The following is a 22,158-nucleotide window of genomic DNA, read 5'->3' as shown; positions in this document are numbered from 1 at the left end:
AGAAACTAATACTACTAAGAGAAGGCATCCATGGAAAGATGAAATCAATTTCTTCTTTTTTCCTTTATAAAAACAAAAGAAATAAATCTTTTTGGGAACACAAGGAATCAAAATCAAAACCAGAGCAGAGCTAGCTGCAAAACTACACAGAGGAGAGAGAGATAGAGAGAGAGAGAAAGAGAGAATCAATGCCTTGTGGGCAGTGGAAGAAAAAAAAATAACACTTCCGCGTAAAAGAATATTAATTCAATATATATATATATATATAACACAAGTATGTTACTAGAAACATGAGAGCATAATCCAAAATTGCAAAAGATCAAGAAAGAAAACAAATGAAAAAAAAAAAAAAAAAAATANAAAAAAAAAAAAAATCTACTTGTTCAATCATTTGTTTAATGAAACATATATACGAAAAAAAGTGAGATGATTGATAGATATACCCATTAACCAGACTTTTACAAGTTTTACAAGAAAAAGAAAAGGGACTAAAATTTTGGGGATTTGCATTACACAATGGACAATGGAATTATCTTTTAAGGTTTTATATATATTTTTTAGGGTTCTTGGATTTGTGAAATCTCAGAGCACTGAGTGAGAGTGTAGTGTAGTAATGATGATACGTAAGAAACATATAGTGTGTGACCAACCTGGATTTCATGTGGGAGGGAGCAGCAACAGCAATAAAACCAAAAAAAGCTTTTGATCTTTTCTCTACTTCCTTCAACGCTTCTTTCATTACTCTCTCTCTATTTGTTTTTGTCCATCAAAGCGGGTGATGATTGCGAGCCTACTAATTTTCACCTATATGTCATTTTCTTCCTACTATATCTATATTAGATTTAGATTAAAGAAAATGTATTTGACATTATTATGTTCTAAAGCATTTGATAAGATGTAGATTTTACATGAATATTTGATATGATCACCTAAAAGTTCGACCTGGATCACCCTAAGTTATATAAATTTCGTTTTGCGAGTTTACGTAAGATTTTAGACTCGAATTTTCAACCATTCAACCACCACATGCGTGTTTAATCGTTTACGATAAAGAAATTTGGTGGAAGTCACCTAAAGTTTGATGATGATATCGGAATGGGTCTCAGCACATCATACACCTTTTATGACTCAGAAATTCCTCTTTCACTCAAATTCATGATACCCAAAAAACTATGATAGTGTAATTTCATTTTTCTATATTGAAATGAAATTTGCCTATAGTAACCAACAAATAAACATGTTACATTGTGAAGTATAGCCAGAAAAAAGAAAAGAAAAAAAAGGTCAAGTTAATTAAGACCATAACATGAAATTAAAGATCAAGTAAACATGGTTACATTACATGGATACGCATAATAATTGCCTTTTTCGTCTCCTTTCCCAAAGAATCTTCATAGATTTTACGAAATGATTACTAATTTATCTTCCAAAATGATTACTTAATAATCTTCCGTGAAGAAAAATATCAACCGTTAGTTTGCTACTTATATTTTCATTTATAATCCTTTAATTGGCAACGACAAGCGTAATTTATGACTTCATACATATATAGATCACTTCATGGTTTATGAGTTATGCTTTAAATGTAAGTTTCTTATTTTGAATCCTAATGGTTGCAGCTGTAGAAGTAGACAAATTCATTTGCACATTAAACCGTTTTTTGTTTACCATTGATCAAATATGGTCTGTAATGGTACGGTTCAAAAAATATAGAAACAAAACTACACCAGACCAACTACGAACCGTTTTTACATAAAAATAAATTGGTTTTGCAGTAGTTTATTGTGTGTCTTAAACATAATTTGATCTAAATTGTTCACAGATTTAATCGCCCTAATCACAATTAACATTCAGACCCAAAATGCTCTTAAATATTAAAATAAAACAATTTATATGATAATCATAATAAGGAAAATATTATACTTTCTCAACAGCACAAAATAGAACCTTACCAGAAAACAACACAAAATAGAATACTCTTTGTTTTGTAGTTTTTTTTGTTTTGCTGATATTTTGTAAACTGATATTTTATGATTTTTATGTTCATTTGGTGAATAATGTTGTAAGTTGTAAACTGTGTACAAGCTGAAGATTCAACATTATGTTACAAAATATAATAAAAATAATATTTTTTTAATTCACATTAACCTATATTATTTTATCTATGCTTTCTTTAAAGCAAACTGTTCTGCCCCAAAAAAATGAAATATTTGATTGTTGACATTACTTAAGAATTTTCTTAGTAGTGACTAATGACGCCATCAGATTACACAACTTTTAACAAAGGTCAACAACTTTGCAATATAATTTATATTTTGCGATTTTATGTTTTTTTAGCTTTAGGCTGGTCAACTCTTTTAGTGACCCACCTATTTCATTAAGAATTCAAAACTCTTCAACAGGTCGTGAATAGTAACCCAAATTAGAAACGATTGGTTATAAAAAGCATTCGCATTACATTTTTATTAATTGACAGAAAACAAGACAATAGATGCTTTAAGCACTACAAGCTTAGTTTGCTAATTTTTGGATTAAAAAAAGTATATACTATATAGCGTTCGTTCGTTCGTAGGATGAAGGGCTAACAAAACCCATTAAGACTTACGTTTTTGCAAACTTTTTTTTCCTTTTTTAATATGACTTGCATAATTTCATCGATTAGAGAATAATGTACTCTAAAGCTTCATTTTTTATTTTTCTTTCTGCCGACCAAAAAAAATAAAAGACTCATATTAAAATAGCATGTTTGCAGAGAGAATTGTATCATTACTTATAATATATTTTTCTCGTACCAATCATACTAAATTTTATTTAATAGAAAAACAAAAGGACCATTATGTGATCAACACTGATATATTTACATGCATGGTTAATTTTAATACCGTTTAGAGATGAAAAGAAATATCAACATGATCAGTTTATTCCTATATATATAAGTTGAATTGACGAATATAATACTCGCAAAGAAAGTTTTTTTTTTTTTTTTTTTTTTTTTTTTTTTTTTTTTTTTTTTTTTTTTTTNTTACTTTTTCGTTTTTAAAGGGTATATATTTTTTGCATAGTACAATGAGTATTTCTTTTTAGTTTTTTGAAAACAGTACAATGATTATAATTATTACAAGCTACGAGATGCCTTCGTAGCTTTGTCTGTATACAAAAATAGGTTGTATAGGGTTTTCTTTATGTGTGTGATATACTCATAGGTTACTACATTTCAGATCACTTTATAATTTTCTATACAACCTTGATAAGTTAATTCAATAAAAGATAGAAAAAAAGAACAAGTAGTAGCAACTAGCAAGGATGAAGTGTCCCGTAGGCCGTAGCTGTATGGATAGACTTTGAATATGTTAATACATAGTTGGGATAAATGTTTCACATAACTTAATTATATTGCATTGGATTTTTTTGTGCAACCAAACGAGTTTAATATTAATCCTTTCACTGGAGGAGAAATGGCAGTTGATATTGTTACAATCATATAGTATTCATATAATATCGTTAATACCTTGCATAAATTTTCAGCACTAGGTGATTTAAATAAGACTAACATTTAGAACTTTAAGACAGACTGATTTTTGTTTTTTTCACTGAAAGAAAATTAGTGTCATTTATATGAATAGAACGGTAAACGTATACTATAACATAATACTATGTCTTTTTAACTTTTTCATAATTTGACAAAACAGCTACTGTACAACAGAAATCGGAGAGCCACGTGGGAGGATAATCAGCGTGCCCAATTACACAATACATGTGAAATGTTTTTAGACCATTTTTAGTGGTGATTGCTTCTCCAAATTCCTTTAATAAAAATTAATAAAAAAATACAAAAAAGAGATAAAAAAAGAAAAGAAAGTTACTGAAGTTATCTAGGGTAACAATATTTCTCATACATTTTAAACATTTGTCAGTTTTTAATAATTAAATATTAAAATATTAATTTTTTGTTGAGCAACGAGGAATATGTTCTCCGCTACCAATGATGTTCTTAAACATACAATATGAACAGTCGTGACAAAAAAAAAAAGAGAAAAACAATAAGTATATTGAACAGTGAACACCGACAATAAATTAAGATAAATAGAATATTAAACACGTGTATGTTAGTCAGCTAAACAATATACTGTACGTGTTACTATTTTATTAAAACGCATAAGTGGCGACGGTGTAATAGGATTCGTCCACCCTCGTACACTACGTAATAGGTATATCTAACTTCACACAAACACCACTAGAAACATGAATTTATATGAACGCATAAAATATATATATGTATATTGACGTCGTAAAATAAACCAGATGTATGTGTATGCATCATCATACATCACATCATGTAATTTACATGCATGTTTGAAAAACGAGAGATCAGGATTTGTAATGACGCCGGGCAAGGAAGCTATGTCGAACATAGGAGAATAACTTTATATTTTGGTGATTTGTCTTAAGTAGAAACATAATATTGAAATCAGACGTTCTTTTTCTTTAGAGTTTCACTTTAGTTTTAATAAGACACCATTGTTTGGAATATATTCCTCGGGTATTTCCGACAGCGCTATACTTTGTTTCTTTGTTTATTTTATTTTATTTCATCTATTTTTTTCTATAGCTTGTTAGGTTTCGCTTTCAGTTTCACACTGTTGGTAATTTTGCAAAGAAAATAAAAAATAAATAACAACACTAGTATTTTTACTTTTTTAGTCTCCGCTTGATCATTTATAAGTAGTACAAAAAGTAAATGATGATATGAAAACCAAAAACGTAGTTGAAAGAAATAAGCTAAAATAACACAATTTTGAAACACAAACAAATATGCATGATTTCGACTTCTATATAAACCAAGTAAAATTTTGTCTTAGCTTGGTTAACCTTTGAGAAAATAATTGAGAGAAAGACGTTAGGAAAGAATCGAAAAACACCTGCGCCTAGAGGAAGTAAAAGCGGCTCGATGTTGACATCGACCGTTCTCTAGTTCCACCGTGTAATTTTATTGTTCTCTTCTTTTTGTAAACTGTAAATTAGTGTTTAACCAATTAATGAACAGGTTTAGAAGATAAATTTGGTATTTTTATATAAATCTATTGAATTATATGACCGTTCACAACGAATCAAGGGACACGATCAAAACGTCCAATACGAAAAGACATGGAACCATAAACATTTGAAAAGGTGAATCATAAAATAAGCGAAAGGCAAGAATGATTCCGATACAAGAGTACAAAAATAAAACAACGGTCTTAAGAGTTTTGGCATTTTGTGAAACTCTGATACCGTGTGTTGTTGTTCTAAAAAGGATCAAAAACATTTTTTCAACTTTGTTTCACCAAACGGCAGATATTTTTTTTATATTTATTCCAATCATACATTTTTTTAAAATATATGAAAAACAAAAAGAAAAACTCGCGGCAAAGGAGAGGCCGGAATCAGTGGTGGTGCTCATCGTCTTCATCACCGTGACCATCCGGAGGCCCACCAGGACCAACCACTTCCAGCTGCAAAACATACATTATATTATAACCAGTTCAATCTTAGTTCCACGAGTTCTTGCTCTAATCTATTTACAGATCTTTCTCTAATCTATTTACAGATTCGTCTGGTCTATGACTATCAGATGAGGCTTAAGTTGTTTTTTTTTACTGCTTAGAGCATCTGGTACGAGTTTAACTTACCTCAAAGTACTGAGTGCAAACTGGGCATTCAAAGGACTTCCCTTTCTCCAGCCAGAACCACACAACATCGTGCTCATCCTCTGCAGTTTCCAGGAGAAATATAAGATTAAATAAACCATTAGACATTAGTGAATTTGATAAACCATCAGTGGATAATGTGTCTTGACATATTCAACGACTATAGGTAAAAGTCTTGGAAGTATATGCCATTAAAGAGTGAAGAACAATGAACTTACCGCCTTCACCACCAGGACATCCCACAATTCGCTTGTCATAGTAGGACTTCACAACAGCAGGAGCTTCCTAAGGTAACACAATTTGATTTGATATCCAAATTTATGTATCAGGAATTTAACAAAATTGTTAAAAGAATCCATTGGTAGCCAATAGAAACTGAATATTGTTCACTCAAGAGATAAAATGACATGAGAAAATGAAAAACATCAAATGCCTCGATTATGTTGCACACTATGCAAAATTAAGTTCACCACTCATATACTCATATATGATTTCAGTACTTCGGAGACAGAATTCTTTAGTATATTGCACATGTTGTATGTGACATCCACAAATTTGTCGTCATTATCGTGCACATAAGCATCATAGGCAGTCAGCCATCGTAAATTAACAAACACAGCTTAGAGATTCGTCGAATTCACGAAACCTTAAATATGATTAAAATCCAAGCTGGTTCTTCACTCAGGGAACTAACTAACTAGTATTAATTAAAAATTCACACAAAAAGAACTTGAAATATGAGTAATCAAGATAATTTAGTATGACAATTAGACAGGATTCAAAATACACATAAAAGCAGTGATTGCTCCATGCCATAGCAGTCATGTCTGAAGCAACATTATGGACCAAAACAAAGAGTGCAAGTTGATCCATTGACTCAATTCAATTTTGATGAAGAAATAAATTTCAGTATGTTTATCCTGGAGTTTATTTGAGGTAATTGAAATGGCTAAATTGGATTACATTAAAATCTAGATCATGCCTAAAATCTAGATCGGCCTCTTCAATTCAATTTTGATGAAGAAATAAATTTCAGTATGTTTATCCTGGACTTTATTTGAGGTAATTGAAATAGCTAAACTGGATTACATTATAGTCGATTCAAGTGAAGTATCCTTGGTTTGTTTCACTGCGTGATGAACATAAAATCTATATCATGACTAAAAACAATGACAAGGTGTAAACTAGGCAGTAAATATAATGTCAAAGAATTCAATGTGGAGTCACGACATATCTACGTCTGGTAACAGAAACTTACCTTAGTGCCAAAAGGACCTTCAGGGAAGTCAATATCAAGCAGCCTCCTCCCCTATCCCAAGAAAACCATGACAAAGCCAAAATTTAATTTTCTTCAACTGGAGATTACTATCAAGCACACATATATACTCCATTTTGATGCCAGAAAATTATCAGAGAAGTGAAAGAGATGATCACAAGTGGAGTTGCAGTTAAAACAGATGTGTATCATACTCAGATCTTAAAAATAGCATTAGATACAAGAAAACAAAAGGAATCACCTCCATTTCAGCTTCAAGCTCCTCCTTCTCATGTCCAGTCGCAATAGGCATTACATCCTCCACCTTCTTCTTCGCAGGAGTCTCTACTGCAACATACAAACCGTAATAAACAATCATTCACCCTCCAATGGAGTAAGAGAAACCACAACAAAATAGCAGCAAATAAGTAGACATAATCTTCAATCTAAGAGACCAACACAGAATTACGTATATCCTCTAAAAATCCATGGCGAACTGAATCTACAATCCCACCATTCTATTTAGAGTTCCCAAGCCGAGATCTGAAAACGTTTAAACTAAAGAATCACCTGATTCGGAGCTGAAATGTCGAGGAGAGAAAACAGAAGAAGAAGCAGAAATGGCTGATCGAGTGGCGGAAAGGTAGAAGCCAACGGGTCTAGCGGTGGCGGCTATCGATGGACGAGGAGAAGCAGCGACGACATCGGCGGCTAGGGTTTTGAGATGAGAGGAGACGATTCTTCTCCACATGGTGATGATGATGATGATGAATCGAGAGGGATTTTAGAGTTTTGTTGTGATTCTCAGGTCACACCTTTGAAGGATTTGTGAAACCCCCTAAAATGTTTTTTTGAGTCTCTTCTGTGATGTCTTTCTTCTTCTTTCTTTCGGAGAAATTAGAGATTCTTAATTCGGAATTAGTCACACTACTTTAGAATCTGGGATTAACCGGCACGTGCGAAACACACTACATTACGCACGTGTCAATCAGTCCTTTTTATATCATGTGCCATATCAAGCGGAGATAGTGATACAAATGGAAATAAATAATAATGATACATATATATGTACAAAATGAAATTATGACGAAGTGGAAATTTAAGGATTTAAACACACAGGACACAGCACAATTAGTCATGTTCGTTTTCATTTATTTAGGAGTGTTTTATTTATGTTCATTTAGTTAGCAAACCAAAATCATTAAATCCATCCTGCTTGCAAATTCTACAAGACTACAACTGTTTATTCTTTTCTTTTTAGTAGAATTCTACCATAGCGTTAGCTCGACTGCACGAGCCACGATGGTTATCGTAAAATAAATCATGGTACGGTAATAACGTCCAATGAACAAAAATGAGAACGAACAGGCAACTTCGATACATGAACGAAGATTTTTGGCTTGGTATTATTTGCTCAAAATATAAAGATCACGGTCTTGTAATAAAGTAACCATAGTTTGAGACCGTGAGAGCATAAATAATTTAACTACAGTATGTCTTGAATGCATCACATTTGACGTAAATTAAATACGAGTTACACGTGTAATATTGTTGTCTTTGAATGCCATTTAGCTGGACGATTTATCGAGAAAGTAAAGTAGTCGAAGATTTTCGGGTTTCTGATTGATATGCTGCGAATGTAGTTTTTTTTGGGAACACTTGTGCAAAAATAATAACTTCTTCCCATGATCAGCATCTCCAAACTCATTTAATCTTTTCAACAAAATCATATATGGGTTCTTCTCAACGATCACAAACCCCTTCGACTTAATTCATCAAGTATGAAGTTGGTCTGTTAGTGCGGCACAATATCGAAATCTTCCACCATTCATTCATTCATATGGATTGGCTTTTTGGTTCAACATATTTACTTTTCTTTGGTTCAACATATTTATATTGGGGAGGCCTTTTGGGTTCCGTAACAATAATCGTTCCCGGCCTCTTGCAGTTAAAACAGCTCTTTAAAAATAAGGATTCAATATAAAAGCAAACAACAAGTACTCCTCTTTCATGCAAATTATCACATCATCATATCATATGCATGTAACGTTCATTTAACTTACCTATCAGGAATAGTCATTTGATTGTTTAAGAACTCTAATAAAAGAAGACCGAAAGAGAAAACTGTTGAAAGAGAGAAATATACGAATATGACCGACGATTATTCCTTGATTCAAGAATATTCGATAGAACTATGAAATCTCTCATTTTCTACTACTAGTTGAACTCTAGTTTCCAATGAACACACGTCAATGTTGACATTGTCAAAGGGACAAGTCACCCAAGACAATAATATAATCCTAATAAACAAACGAAAAGTGCAGATGGCGACGTACGCTGCTCCACGCCTTCAATCTTATCCATCTCCCTAAAAGGGAACTTAATCCAATGCTCTCATCTCCACCATAACTATCGTGTAACACAACGCATTTACCGTTGCAACACTCTTTCCCAAAATACCCTAACGTTGATATTAAAAACCAGTAAAATAAAACGAACCTGTGGGTACTACAACAACATTCCACACTATAAAAACCGCAGCTGATTTCATCTACATAATATCTTAATCCATTATTTTATCTTAATCCAAAAACTAATCTACTACTATTATTAAACAAATCCATAATCTTTCTCTTCGTCCCATAAACAATCTTCACATTTTGTTTCTCTCTCAGATCAACTCATTTTAACCTAAAATGGCTACAATCATCTCATGTTCCGCTCTCTCTTCGATCCGAGCATCATCATCCGAACCCGGATCTACCAAATCTGATCCATCCCGTAAGAAGCCAGTTTCCTCTGTTTCATGGTGGGCTCCTCTCTTCGGCATTTCATCCGAACCTGATTACGTCGTCAACAACACCAACAACAACAGCTCACCCTCATCCGCGAGTCTGGAATCAGTTCTGGTTAAAACTGGCGAAAGGTCTCAGAGGTGGTGTCTCACGGAGGAGAAGGCTAAGCAGCTGCGGAGGAAAACAGCCGAAGCTTCCACGTTCCACGACGTTATGTACCATTCTGCGATCGCGTCTAGGCTCGCGTCTGACGTTCGGGTCAAGGAGTAACTGGATCCGGGTCACGTATCATCTAGTATTAATAATAATCAATAAATTAGTCGAAATTAAAAAATGTCTCTCTCTCTCTCTCTTTTTTTTCCACGTATGGGATGAAGAACTTTTTTTTTTCCGATGATGATACTCAAGAAACCGTTTGATTGTACGTCGTCGTTTCTGTGTGTTGTACTTGTACGGTCTGGCTCGTGTGGGATTGTGTTGCTTTCTTCTGAACCGTTGGATTATCAATTAGTTGTAGCTTATATTAATGCTTAACCGTTGGATTGGTAGTTGACCTACGTATTTAGACAAGTGCTACGTTTTTTATTTACCCAAAATATTCAGAAATTTGGTTTGAGGCTGGCTTATTTTGATCAAACGAAACTGCTAACAGTATGAACTATAGTAACAGAGTTTAATCTTAAGAAGTCTATATTTGATTAACATTATTATAACGTCATAATACTATGTTACGATTGAAAAACTCAACCCTATGAAGTTTAATTTCACTAACTATAGAAATGATGACCGGTGGAAAATCAAACACCTCGCTCAAATGATCTTGCAGTAAATTAAATGACGTGGCATATGATATAACCGCTGATAAATAACCTATACATTCTCTTTATCTTACGCTGACTAACCGCGCATATTAGCCGGAGACACAGTTGAAGAAGCGCATATTAACTCACGACGTTACCATCTTCTTCATATGAAACCTTCTCTCGCGCTTTCAGGAGGCGCGAATTTCACGAGAAACTTCTGGGGAAAGTATCAGACAAGTTTTAAGCGAAGATTCTCTGTCCCTTCATCTTCGAGTTATTGTTTCAATCCCATTGCAACCATGGCTTCTGCTTCTGGATTCGGTTCGTTGGTTTGGTTCCGGAAAGGGCTTCGGGTTCATGACAACCCGGCTCTTGAATACGCCTCAAAAGGTTCTCAATTTCTTTACCCGGTTTTTGTTATCGACCCGCATTACATGGAGTTAGACCCGTCTGCGTTCTCTCCCGGTTCGTCTCGTTCCGGGGTTAACCGGATCCGGTTCTTACTGGAGAGTCTCAAGGATCTCGATTCTAGCCTGAAGAAACTCGGTTCCCGGTTGCTGGTTCTTAAAGGTGAACCTGGTGAAGTACTGGTTCGTTGCTTGCAAGAGGTAATGCAGAAAATTCAAAATTTGTGAAATTGGTTTTACTTTAGGCAAATAGAGAAATCTGAAATGTGTTTACATATATGTGAATGGGCTTTATTGGCAGTGGAAGGTGAATATGCTTTGCTTTGAATATGATACAGATCCGTATTATCAAGCGTTAGATGTTAGAGTTAAGGTAAAAATTCGATTCATTAAGCCTTAAAGTTTTGATCTTGCTTACGACCAATCAAATGCTGTGTCTCATTGAGGTTTTTGTTAACTCAAGTGGTTTTGATTTCAATAGGATTATGCTTCTTCAACTGGAGTTGAGGTTTTCTCTCCAGTGAGCCATACTCTGTTCAATCCGGCAGACATTATAGAGAAAGTAAGTGCTAGTGTTAACTGAGTTGTTTTTTTTATAAAGATTTCCCTATGTGAAACTGTGAAAGTTCTGAAGTTGTGTGTGGTTTTTCTTGCAAGTAAGAACGGTGGGAAGCCACCTTTGAGTTATCAGTCATTTGTGAAGATTGCTGGAGAGCCATCATGTGCTACATCTGAACTTGTGATGTCTTATTCTTCACTTCCTCCAATTGGAGAGGTTGGAAATCTTGGCATTTCAGAAGTACCAACGCTTGAAGAACTTGGCTACAGAGAAGATGAAATAGTTAGGAGATGATGTGTTTCTGTAATTAGTTAAAAAACTTTTCCATCTAAGATACTTATACCCTTGTATATCTGTAGGCTGAGTGGACTCCTTTTAGAGGTGGTGAATCAGAAGCCTTGCAACGATTGACCAAGTCAATCAGTGATAAGGTATGGTCAAGACTTTGGAAATTTTTCCCTTTTAAGATTTTTTTCTTGGTGCAAACTACTTATCTAGTACTTAGACGAAAGGATATTATCTTTTCCTTCTAAGATCATAGAAATCGGAATGCTATGTAGACTTTGTAGATTTATATCTTCTTTATTTACAAAGTCAAAGATACGGCTAATTCTTTATGGTGTAGGCATGGGTGGCAAACTTTGAGAAACCAAAGGGTGACCCATCTGCATTCTTGAAACCTGCAACTACGGTTTTGTCACCTTATTTGAAAGTGAGTTGAGATAATTTTATAGCTACTTAAGCATCTCTCTCCATTTGCTGATATTTCCTCCTAGTTTCCTGACCTTTGAGAAGTTTGGATGCCTTTCTTCGAGGTACTTTTATCAATGCCTCAAAAATATTTACAAGGATGTTAAAAAGCATACGTCGCCACCAGTTTCTCTCCTTGGGCAGGTCAGTCAATGACTTTAAAACTTTGTTTTTATACTGCACGACTGCAGAAAGTTGATGTCTTTTTCTATGTCTCTAGTTGTTGTGGCGAGAATTTTTTTATACCACTGCTTTTGGAACCCCTAACTTTGACAAAATGAGGGGAAACCGGATCTGCAAACAGGTAACAACTGATCATGTTCCTTCATCTTTTAGATGTTCATGAATCTTAAGACCAATCTTTTTGTTCCATACATTAAGTAGATTCCATGGAACGAGGATCATGCTATGTTGGCTGCTTGGAGGGACGGTAAGACAGGATACCCTTGGATTGATGCCATCATGGTTCAGGTTAGATATTAGTCAAAGTGAACTCTAGCTTTCCTTTTTAAGCATCATTCCTGAATCATTCTTTCTCTTGAATTTATAGCTTCTGAAATGGGGTTGGATGCACCATCTAGCGCGTCATTGTGTAGCCTGTTTTCTAACTCGTGGGGATCTGGTAATGCTTCCTCTACTATTGTTGTTTCTATCTCCCTCAGTAAAAAATTTCACTCACATGCATAGTTTCTGGTGTTAGTTCATACATTGGGAACAAGGGCGTGATGTTTTTGAAAGGCTTCTGATCGATTCAGACTGGGCAATCAATAATGGGAATTGGATGTGGTTATCTTGTTCGTCCTTCTTTTACCAGGCACTGTCTCTTTCCTTTTCTCCCCGTATATTTGATAGTTTTCTTTGGCGTCCTAGCCTTTTTATTTCTGTACCATTGGTAAAATCGAACTAAAGCATTACCATCTATTCTCCATATAAAAAGTTTCATCTTTAGGCTTGCTTACACTTGGCTCCCAATGTGTTTTGTGATGGTTTCAGTACAACCGCATCTACTCTCCTATATCTTTCGGAAAGAAGTACGACCCTGATGGGAAGTTTATTAGGCATTTTCTCCCGGTACTGAAAGGTAGCTGAAGTTAGGTTCACCAATCACCATCCTGGTAAATTTTGTTTACTGTTTATTCATTCATTAGCTAAATAAGTTATTCTGATTCAGATATGCCAAAGCAGTATATCTACGAGCCATGGACAGCGCCATTGAGTGTTCAAACTAAAGCAAAATGCATAGTCGGGAAGGACTACCCGAAGCCAAGTTAGTAATTATGTCTCCATTTACATAATAGACTTGCTAGAAAGATACGAACATGATTGCAGCTAAAAATTCGGGAAATAATGATCAAGATCATGAAGCTAGCTGTTGTCCCTATCAGCAAAGGTATTTAAGTTGAATAGTTCTGGCTTTGTTTGTTGGTTGGCAGTGGTTTTGCACGATACAGCAAGCAAGGAGTGCAAGAGGAAGATGGGTGAAACATATGCATTGAACAAGAAAAAGGAAGGTAAGGTGGATGATGAAGATCTGAAGAATTTAAGGAGAAAGCTTGAGGAAGATGGACATGAAGAGTCAACCAAGATCAGAAACCAACGTCAAAAACTCAACTAATAATAAGATTTTGATGAAAATTGGCTTATTATATTACAAACCAAATTGTTGTAGTACTACTGTAATCTTTGTAAACATTTGTTCCACCGAAATTTCAGAAGTAAAATATAATTTATTGTAGCCTTTTTCTATTAAGGAGGCAAAAAAAATACAACATAAATTGTATATGAATTTTGGGACAGAGATGTAATTCGAAAACTTAATGAGCTAATTTGTAAAGAATGAAGAAAATATGGGAATGGAAGTGGAAGAAGACAAAAAGAGAAATAGCTTCCTGAAATAGAAATCTCTCAGACAGGCCAGCAGCAGCAAGCCCTCCTCCTCCTACAGTCGGGGTTACATAACAAAAAAAAAGCTTTCTTCTTCCACATTCTTAACACTTGCTTCCCTTCCATTTGCCTTTTTTTTTTTTTTTTTTTTTTTTTTTTTTTTTTTTTTTTTTTTTTNTTTTCGGGTGGCAGCAATTATTCAACTGGAGCTTCCCTATCAAGAAAAAAGAAGTATAGATCGATCGAATTTTTCGATTTTCTCCGAATTAGATTTTTTGTGGGATTGAATCAAGGCTCGTATTGTATCAGCTGTGGAATTTTAGAGCCAATTGTTCCGTTGAATCGATTCGATCAGAAGCTGCGATTTAAGTCTTTTTTTTTTTTCTTGAATCGATCAAGTTAGGGTTCCTTCTTCTTCGTGTGTGTGTGTGTGTGGTTGTGAAGATTAGTAAAGGGGAGATGGAGAAGAAGAAAGTGGCGACTCCTTTAGTGTGCCATGGTCATTCGAGACCTGTTGTTGAGTTGTTCTACAGTCCAATCACTCCTGATGGTTTCTTCCTCATCAGCGCCAGCAAAGGTATTTTGTTATTGTAACTTTGATTTCGTAAGATTCAAGATTGTGATAGTTTGTAAGATCTATACTTTGGAAAAATGGTTCTTCTGCTCACTGCTGTTGTTGATTCGCTTCCTACTTTTTGATCTATATTTCGTTAAAATAGATTCTCATCCAATGTTGAGAAATGGGGAAACTGGAGATTGGATTGGTACATTTGAAGGCCACAAAGGTGCTGTCTGGAGTTCTTGTCTCGATAACAATGCTTTGCGTGCTGCTTCCGCTTCCGCTGATTTCTCTGCGTAAGTCATCAACATTAGCAACTCTTGTTGTTGTTGTTGTTGTTTTTGTTTACGCTTGAGTTGGTTTGATTCTTTTGCTATGCTATTCATGATTTGCTTAGTTTGGTCTATACATTTGACATCTACAATTTGGCTTTATTTTTAGGAAACTTTGGGATGCTTTGACCGGGGATGTCCTGCATTCTTTTGAGCACAAGCATATTGTTCGAGCATGTGCCTTCTCCCAGGTATATAGAGTCTACTTCTTTGCTTGATTAAGACTTTTCTGAACATAAGAGCTTTGGACTGTGTTGTAATGGTCTTTCTTTATGTATCCCTTCATTGATCTTTTGTTCTGCTTAAGGAAATGTATTCTGTAAGAATCAGATAAGGTGGTATGTGTCTCAGTGTCTGACATGGTTCTTTCTTTTTTTCTTCAGGATACGCAATTTCTACTCACAGGAGGATTTGAGAAAATTCTTCGTGTTTTCGACTTGAATCGCTTGGATGCACCTCCTACAGAGATTGATAAATCTCCTGGTTCTATTAGAACAGTAACATGGCTTCATGGTGATCAAACTATATTAAGTTTTTGCACTGATATTGGTGGTGTCAGGTATGTATGAAGTTTATATATCTCATAAAAAAACAACAACATTCACTGTTGTTTACCTAGAGAAAAACTCTCTGTTTCGTCTCTTGAACAGGCTGTGGGACGTGAGAAGTGGTAAAATTGTGCAGACATTAGAAACCAAGTCTCCTGCCACCAGTGCTGAAGTGAGTCAAGATGGACGGTATATAACAACTGCCGATGGGTCAACTGTTAAGTTTTGGGATGCAAATCAGTAAGCTTTCTCGTTTCAGGAGATTTTTGATTTTTTTTTATGTCTTCTCTTGAAAAAATAATCTTTTGCATTCTGCTCAAAGGCTCTATATCTTCTGTCTTTGGTAACATCCAGTTTTGGACTAGTGAAGAGTTACGACATGCCCTGCAATATCGAATCTGCATCGCTTGAGCCAAAATCTGGCAACAAATTCGTTGCTGGTGGTGAAGATATGTGGGTTAGACTATTTGATTTCCACACCGGAGAGGAGATTGGTGAGTGACTGAAAAACTAAAAAACACTTGCATAAACTCAGTTTAAGCTGATTGACTGTGCCTTATACTATAACTACTTATAGTTGCCTTAAAAGTTTTTTTGGTTTTGATGGGTCTTTATTTCCCTCTCAACTTTTAGGATGCAACAAGGGACATCATGGTCCGGTACACTGCGTTAGGTTTGCACCAACAGGTGAATCTTATGCTTCAGGATCTGAAGATGGTACAATCAGAATCTGGCAGACTGGTCCTGTGAACCCTGAAGAGATCATTGAATCAAAGTCGAAGCAGAATGTAGACGAGGTCACTCGTAAGATTGAAGGCTTTCAAATTGACAAAGAAGGGAAAACCGCAGAGAAACCATCTGATGTCTAAAAAATATGGCTGCTTCTCTGTGCTTCTTCTTACTGTATTTTTTTTTTTTGCTTCCAGACTGAATGAGAGAAGATACGAAAATTTCAAACAAGTCTTTTAAGGAACACTGTCTTTGTCTTTCTTCATTTGAGTCAGAAGAAGATTCAAAGCAAAAGTTTCTGGATGTGGCTGGTCAGTTACGAATTTATGGGGTCTATTTAAAAACTGTAAATAGTTGGGGCCAATTTGTTATATTTACTGATAAGACATGAGCTTTCGATGTGAGTGTGACCTTGACCTGGCTGACAAGTTGCAATAAGCGCAGAAGCCGAGGGGTAATTAAGTCAATTTTAAATCTTCCCATAAGTCAAGAAATAAATCCACTTGAAAGATCTCTTCTGCGTCTTGTCTTTCTTTATCTGCTACGTATCTTTTCTCTTTCCCTCTCTCTCTCTCTCTAAGTGAAAAGACTGATACTTTTTTTTTTTCTGGCGGGAAAAAATGACTGGGAAAGGAGCGAAAGGTCTGATAATGGGGAAACCCAGCGGCAACGACAAGGACAAGGACAAGAAGAAACCAATTACTCGCTCTTCTCGTGCTGGTCTTCAGGTATTTGTGATGTTTCTGAACCGTGTGTTACTGACGGATCTACTTGAGTTCCTGTCTTCCTGAGCTTAGTTAATAGTATCATAGTCTATAGATCGATTTGTGTTTATATGTTTACACGAATATCTACCTTGGTCCTCCTCTGTTTTGAGTTTTGACTATGTTTAAATTGTGTAGGCCGCTGGGCAATAAAGTTATCATCCATATTTAGGAATGAATCTTAAGGTCTTGGCAGCTTTATAAGCTATCATGGGTTTTGTTTTGTTCCTTGATATCTGCAAAGCTTTTTAAATTGGTGGACTTTCATATCCGGCTGCTTTTATGAGTTTATAGACATTCATGCTAGCTTGAGAAACAAATGTTATATTGTCAAATTCTTGCTGCTTTGATGAGTTTTGTAGATCTTAAAAACGGTTTGTGTGATGAGTCTTCTCTCTTTATTGTTTGCAGTTTCCAGTTGGGAGAATCCATAGACTGTTGAAAGGAAGGTCAACTGCTCATGGACGTGTTGGAGCGACCGCAGCGGTTTACACAGCCGCCATTTTGGAGTATCTGACCGCAGAAGTCTTGGAACTGGCTGGTAACGCTAGCAAGGATCTGAAAGTGAAGCGTATCACACCAAGGCACTTGCAGCTTGCTATCCGTGGTGACGAGGAGCTCGATACTCTCATCAAAGGAACTATTGCTGGTGGTGGAGTCATTCCACACATTCACAAGTCTCTCATCAACAAATCTGGCAAAGAATAAGTTTTTGTTTTTCTCTACCATTCCTCATAATCCCTCTTATCTTTTGTATCTCGGACCTCCTTTTGTAATAATAGTCGTGTGTATGTTAAGACATTAGTAGAGAAACTCTTAGGATTGTTTGTTTGTTAAGGACCCACCTGTGTGTGGGATTGTTTCTCCTTCTGATTAATGTTTTGGGGTTTGTTCATATGAAACAGCCGTTAGAGAAAGCCAATGTAAAGAGGAGATTGACTGGTAACTAAATCTTTGCAAAGATGCATAACCCATCGTATTGTTTTTTAGAAGCAACATAACCTTAGACTTTATGACATCAAAACCTGTCAAAGTAGTTTTCTCTATGTACCCCTACCAAAATATTAGCATCAACCTGCTAGGTGAGTGTATAAGGTTACTGCCTAGTTGCCACCTAAATGACACAATGGGTTTACATCAGCTAGATCCCAAAAACTAAACCAAAACCGACGAGTGTTCTTTTGTATTGTTGTTAAGAGAAGGGTTTTTTTGCACTTTGTTCCTTTCCTTTGGTTCATTGTTGGTTTATGCGCTTGAGGATGTCAATCTCCTTGGCTTGTATCTACAATTGGTGAAGAGAAAAAGATATAAAGACCGGCAAGGGCACCAAAAATATATGTTTTTAGTCTACTTTGAGAAGAGAAGAAAAAGCAGACCTCGGCTAACTTCTTCCACGTCAATTCTGACTTTGCCTGTAGAGCGAGCCACTCATAGGCCATAGAGTCTACAGCGTGGTTGGGCTGCGTGCAGTGTGATGTTGAGACGGCCTTTCTCTTTTGGGAAAAGGTTTAGAAAAACAAGATTGTGTGAGACAATGTTTTGTACTTGGGACTTTTTAGAGCGTTGAAACAAGAAAAATGTTTGACATGACTCATACAACATCTGACCTTCTGAGTTGTCATCATAGATCTATCCAACATGCTAAAATGGCCAGTAAAACTTCTACATTTTCCAATTTCTACTGGGAAATTTCTGCTACCCACTAGAGCTCTGCACAATGAATCATGTATGAGAAAAAGAAAGAAGGGTTTAATGAAGTTTTCACATATGTGGAGATATAGAAGATCAGAGAGTAGTAAGTAACGTTTGGCCAAGTAACATCAGACACTCTTCAGTTAACCGTGACAAGGCAGAATCAGCTGCCTTTGTCGTTCCAAAAATCACAAGAGCCCTGCCTGATTGGGTAAATGCAGTTTAATTTGTTGCCATTGACATTTTTTAAAAAACATTATGAGCTAACAAATAGCAAACAGGTAGGTGTAAATAAACATACATACCTTGATGTGAGCTAGACATGAGACTAGAAGGGATCATCTTAGCATCAACTCCTTCATTGAAAGCTTGCCAACAAAGTTCCTAAATAGAACAAAAAGGAAAAGGCGAGTGTTATAATTTACAAGCTTTGTAGAATGATTGCTAACTCTACGTGTCTTTGTAGATGACATTGCATTGCCAACACCAACTAAGAACCAGAAAATGTTGTACTTAAAAACAATTCTCGAAAATATGGCAACACATGTATACACAAAGACAACAGGTTTCCACTAAAAAATTGGCATTGAGTGAGATTTATAGCATGCCCTTATCTTGAATTAAATTGCACCTTTGGATCAACTACATTCCCGTATTTCGGGTCAAACCTTCATGAATTTTTATCACAAAACCAATTGATGATGAATTAAATGATGTCCTGTGTAAAATAGATTAGGATCATACCTCTACCTCCAGCGATGTGTATGATGGTTCCAGGTTCTCAATTAAGAGCACCCTACTTTCCTCTATAGCCGCCTTTAGTTCTTCCTCAAAAGGCTGGAATAAGGAATATAACAATCTTTTATGAAGAAATCATTAATCTTAAATGAAGAAATCATTGATCTTAAAATATTTCTTTTTACAAATTGTTGAACTAACTTTATCTTAAGTATTTCATAGTTTACGTGAACAGTAATATTTCCCATGGTCTGATTTCGTGTGATGAAAGCCAATATAACAAACATTGTCTATTGGAATGAATTGTTTCAGATTCTTCTTAAACTACAAAACATGATTGTTATGCAGCTAGCCTTAATAAAAGGAAAAATCTTGGTGGAGGGAGGCGTCAGAAAACTTACCAGTTTCTTGTACCAGCTGCTTTTCTTCTGTAAGACAAGAGAAAAAGAGAAAATAGGTTGGTAACGTCACAAGTTAATACTATCCAATCTACAGTGAGAATAATATATTTGCTATGCTCAAGAAAAGAAATAGTTCATTTCCCAAAAGTTGTGTACACTTTTCTGATGTAAATTGTTAACATTTCACTTAGCTAATCCACAAGAAGGATGGAGATGGTACGTACGATGTTCTGATTTGGAGCTTTTTCTACAAGAGGAGGTTTTTTAATGAATTTCTTCTCTCCTAGTTGGGGGCCTGAATCATCACAATCATCTGTTTCTGGCCTGTTGAGTATACGCTTCCTCTTTTTAGAAGCCATAGCATCGACTGATGAACCTGAAGCATGTAACTCTCCAAATGCTCTGGTTTTGGTTATCGGACCTCTAGATCTGGTATCAGTATTGACATGAGGGTTCTTCTTCGCATGTACATGATCAGCGCGTTCGTCTAGAAAAGAGACTTGCAAAATAAAGATAAGTGTCAATCAGGTTTGTCCAGTTCAGAAGTATATATCAGATAAGAGGCCAGAACAGATAGAATAAGGGATCAACCTCTCCTTCCCGAGCTTGTTCTACTCGTCAGCTTTCCATCTCTGTTGTCTTCTTTTCCTAACTTTGTTGATCCCAAATCTGGATGAATAGACTTCACTGGAGAAGCCCTGGAACTGGTAGCTGCGCTTGAGTTTAGGCGCTTTACAGGCTGTTTATCTCTTATCCTGTTAAAGAATTTCTCCACTGCATTTATTAGAGACAATAGAAAGTAAAAAAGAGCATCATTTAATCCATATTCGAAGAGTGAGCTGAAGATAAAAGGTTTGTAATTTGGTTCTACTCCAAACCTCCAATTCCAGCTATTGCATCTGCAAAGACGTTTGATAAAATTTTCAGCCTCGTATCGAAGGTGTGGGAGAAGACATACTTAGCTCTCCTCAGGTCACTGCTTTCTGGTTGTGGGTTTCTGCGGTCCTCTGATATGCATTTAATTTTGCATTTTCCCAAGATCGTCTCCTGGACCAACAACACAGAGGAAACCCAAACTGATCTTACGTCTATAATAAACTTACCATAAATTTAGATGGCTATTTCAAACTAGTAAGAAGGAGATGAAAAGACAGCAAACTTACCACATCATTGATATTGGAAACCCCTATCTCATCACCACAAGCCAGAAACAACTCATTCCATTTTGGCTCATACTTTCCCAAGAAGCGATGGATGTCAATAGGTCGAAAAAACCAAATGACCTTAACTTTCTTCTCACCTGCTGATGTCTCGTACATGTTGACAAGCTTCCCGATTGAAGTCTCACATTGACCATGTACATAAAAATAAGCACAGTCGAAAAGCCGGTACTCGATGCCCTCATAGGTAAATGATTCATAGAACTGGACATTACTATCTTTCCGTGCAACTCCTCTCCTAGCACCCCACTTAAAAACAGGGTCATCTTCTGCACCAGCACCATTCAGTTGCAACATAGAGTAGTTATCCTGCTGAGATATATATTCCCAAACTGTAGAAATTAGAGAGAAGAAGACGATAAACAAAATAAGATACAACCAACGTAATACAAGAGAGTGTAAATTAATCATGGATACGTTCATCATGAATCCTCTTAGAGTTTCGGACCTAAGGGGTCCTCAAAGGAAACTATGCAAGCACATGGCTAAAATTATTCCTAACAAGGACAATATTATAAGGTATACATTGATTGAAGCATCCAAAAACCTTTACAAAATTGCCAAAGACAAGTCCACAAAAGTAAACAAAGTCACATTAATTTCATCCTAGTAGTAAACCTAATTACATTAATTAGCTTGAAAATTAACAGATTTGAAAGGTGATTACTGTACAATCAAAGCCAGTTTAAGAAGTAAAACACTAAATCTAAGCTACACAAAATTTCCAAAAGCCTCAAAAACTTTGGTAAAACCCCCTAGTGTTCTTCCGTAAGCTCTCCAAACAAAACCACAAAAAAACAACAAATGTTCAATGCAACAGTGAACTCGAAATACAAGTGAGAATCTGCACAACACATCGTGGTTTTAGCACCGCTCATCAGAAATCCCACAAAAAAAAAAACTACCTGAAAACACCTCGACGTGTTAACAGCGACGACGGAAAAAAAAAAAAAACTGTACGGACGTTGCTTCGGATACTTACAGAATCAGCTCATGACACGGTTTCTTAGAAATCAAAAAAAAAAAAAAAAAAAA

General features: G+C 35.6%; 6 protein-coding genes across 9 annotated transcripts; 4 read left to right on the top strand and 2 right to left on the bottom strand.

The window, feature by feature from the left end:
* On the bottom strand, nt 5,157-7,845 carry LOC104780452 (cytochrome c oxidase subunit 5b-1, mitochondrial-like). 2 transcript variants are annotated; one of them, XM_010504961.2, is made up of 6 exons: nt 7,513-7,845; nt 7,205-7,287; nt 6,946-6,996; nt 5,906-5,972; nt 5,670-5,749; nt 5,157-5,492 (listed from the first exon to the last, which is right to left on the bottom strand). In XM_010504961.2, the coding sequence occupies exons 1-6, from the start codon at nt 7,691-7,693 to the stop codon at nt 5,424-5,426; spliced, it is 531 nt and encodes a 176-aa protein (XP_010503263.1). In that variant the 5' UTR covers nt 7,694-7,845; the 3' UTR covers nt 5,157-5,423. The 2 variants fall into 2 exon arrangements, with proteins under 2 accessions (XP_010503263.1, XP_010503256.1); XM_010504954.2 differs by having other exon boundaries at nt 7,205-7,290; nt 7,513-7,840.
* On the top strand, nt 9,461-10,307 carry LOC104780442. Its single transcript, XM_010504945.2, has one exon. It carries the CDS (start codon nt 9,639-9,641, stop codon nt 10,005-10,007), a length of 369 nt encoding a protein of 122 aa, XP_010503247.1. The 5' UTR covers nt 9,461-9,638; the 3' UTR covers nt 10,008-10,307.
* LOC104780428 ((6-4)DNA photolyase) lies at nt 10,453-13,996 on the top strand. 2 transcript variants are annotated; one of them, XM_010504927.2, is made up of 14 exons: nt 10,489-11,148; nt 11,249-11,320; nt 11,429-11,509; nt 11,609-11,788; nt 11,866-11,937; nt 12,132-12,218; nt 12,302-12,400; nt 12,477-12,560; nt 12,641-12,727; nt 12,807-12,878; nt 12,957-13,070; nt 13,250-13,337; nt 13,428-13,523; nt 13,690-13,996. In XM_010504927.2, exons 1-14 carry the CDS (start codon nt 10,708-10,710, stop codon nt 13,869-13,871), a joined length of 1,755 nt encoding a protein of 584 aa, XP_010503229.1. In that variant the 5' UTR covers nt 10,489-10,707; the 3' UTR covers nt 13,872-13,996. The 2 variants fall into 2 exon arrangements, with proteins under 2 accessions (XP_010503237.1, XP_010503229.1); XM_010504935.2 differs by lacking the exon at nt 13,690-13,996 and having other exon boundaries at nt 10,453-11,148; nt 13,250-13,346; nt 13,428-13,514.
* Nucleotides 14,172-16,569, top strand: LOC104780417 (serine-threonine kinase receptor-associated protein-like). The gene is made up of 7 exons (XM_010504915.2): nt 14,172-14,717; nt 14,860-14,995; nt 15,141-15,222; nt 15,415-15,590; nt 15,682-15,819; nt 15,934-16,073; nt 16,213-16,569. Exons 1-7 carry the CDS (start codon nt 14,600-14,602, stop codon nt 16,446-16,448), a joined length of 1,026 nt encoding a protein of 341 aa, XP_010503217.1. The 5' UTR covers nt 14,172-14,599; the 3' UTR covers nt 16,449-16,569.
* On the top strand, nt 16,675-17,938 carry LOC104780402 (probable histone H2A variant 3). 2 transcript variants are annotated; one of them, XM_010504905.2, is made up of 3 exons: nt 16,675-16,762; nt 16,942-17,036; nt 17,484-17,938. In XM_010504905.2, the coding sequence occupies exons 2-3, from the start codon at nt 16,959-16,961 to the stop codon at nt 17,778-17,780; spliced, it is 375 nt and encodes a 124-aa protein (XP_010503207.1). In that variant the 5' UTR covers nt 16,675-16,762; nt 16,942-16,958; the 3' UTR covers nt 17,781-17,938. The 2 variants fall into 2 exon arrangements, with proteins under 2 accessions (XP_010503207.1, XP_010503198.1); XM_010504896.2 differs by lacking the exon at nt 16,675-16,762 and having other exon boundaries at nt 16,799-17,036.
* Nucleotides 18,008-21,631, bottom strand: LOC104780384 (protein ANTI-SILENCING 1-like). The gene is made up of 11 exons (XM_019246507.1): nt 21,067-21,631; nt 20,782-20,950; nt 20,495-20,677; nt 20,128-20,402; nt 19,904-19,930; nt 19,509-19,601; nt 19,070-19,148; nt 18,877-18,967; nt 18,680-18,782; nt 18,449-18,565; nt 18,008-18,354 (listed from the first exon to the last, which is right to left on the bottom strand). The coding sequence occupies exons 1-11, from the start codon at nt 21,547-21,549 to the stop codon at nt 18,307-18,309; spliced, it is 1,668 nt and encodes a 555-aa protein (XP_019102052.1). The 5' UTR covers nt 21,550-21,631; the 3' UTR covers nt 18,008-18,306.

Source organism: Camelina sativa, chromosome 1 (genome assembly GCF_000633955.1).
Source record: "Camelina sativa cultivar DH55 chromosome 1, Cs, whole genome shotgun sequence".
Taxonomy (NCBI): domain Eukaryota; kingdom Viridiplantae; phylum Streptophyta; class Magnoliopsida; order Brassicales; family Brassicaceae; genus Camelina; species Camelina sativa.
The sequence above is the reverse complement of the archived record's forward strand: the minus strand, read 5'-3'. Positions and strand labels throughout refer to the sequence as shown.

Coding starts and splice junctions, on each gene's coding strand:
- LOC104780452 (XM_010504954.2), bottom strand. CDS start 7,693: ATGTGGAGAAGAATCGTCTCCTCTCATCTCAAAACCCTAGCCGCCGAT. Junction 6,997..7,204: donor AGCTTGAAGCTGAAATGGAG/GTGATTCCTTTT, acceptor TTCTTGGGATAG/GGGAGGAGGCTGCTTGATAT. Junction 5,973..6,945: donor AAGGTCCTTTTGGCACTAAG/GTAAGTTTCTGT, acceptor GTGTTACCTTAG/GAAGCTCCTGCTGTTGTGAA.
- LOC104780442 (XM_010504945.2), top strand. CDS start 9,639: ATGGCTACAATCATCTCATGTTCCGCTCTCTCTTCGATCCGAGCATCA.
- LOC104780428 (XM_010504927.2), top strand. CDS start 10,708: ATGAAACCTTCTCTCGCGCTTTCAGGAGGCGCGAATTTCACGAGAAAC. Junction 12,728..12,806: donor TTGATGCCATCATGGTTCAG/GTTAGATATTAG, acceptor TTGAATTTATAG/CTTCTGAAATGGGGTTGGAT. Junction 13,338..13,427: donor TTTTCTCCCGGTACTGAAAG/GTAGCTGAAGTT, acceptor ATTCTGATTCAG/ATATGCCAAAGCAGTATATC.
- LOC104780417 (XM_010504915.2), top strand. CDS start 14,600: ATGGAGAAGAAGAAAGTGGCGACTCCTTTAGTGTGCCATGGTCATTCG. Junction 15,820..15,933: donor AAGTTTTGGGATGCAAATCA/GTAAGCTTTCTC, acceptor GGTAACATCCAG/TTTTGGACTAGTGAAGAGTT. Junction 16,074..16,212: donor CCACACCGGAGAGGAGATTG/GTGAGTGACTGA, acceptor CTCAACTTTTAG/GATGCAACAAGGGACATCAT.
- LOC104780402 (XM_010504896.2), top strand. CDS start 16,929: ATGACTGGGAAAGGAGCGAAAGGTCTGATAATGGGGAAACCCAGCGGC. Junction 17,037..17,483: donor CTTCTCGTGCTGGTCTTCAG/GTATTTGTGATG, acceptor TATTGTTTGCAG/TTTCCAGTTGGGAGAATCCA.
- LOC104780384 (XM_019246507.1), bottom strand. CDS start 21,549: ATGATGAACGTATCCATGATTAATTTACACTCTCTTGTATTACGTTGG. Junction 18,968..19,069: donor CATGTCTAGCTCACATCAAG/GTATGTATGTTT, acceptor TTACCCAATCAG/GCAGGGCTCTTGTGATTTTT. Junction 18,355..18,448: donor CGTGGAAGAAGTTAGCCGAG/GTCTGCTTTTTC, acceptor CACCAATTGTAG/ATACAAGCCAAGGAGATTGA.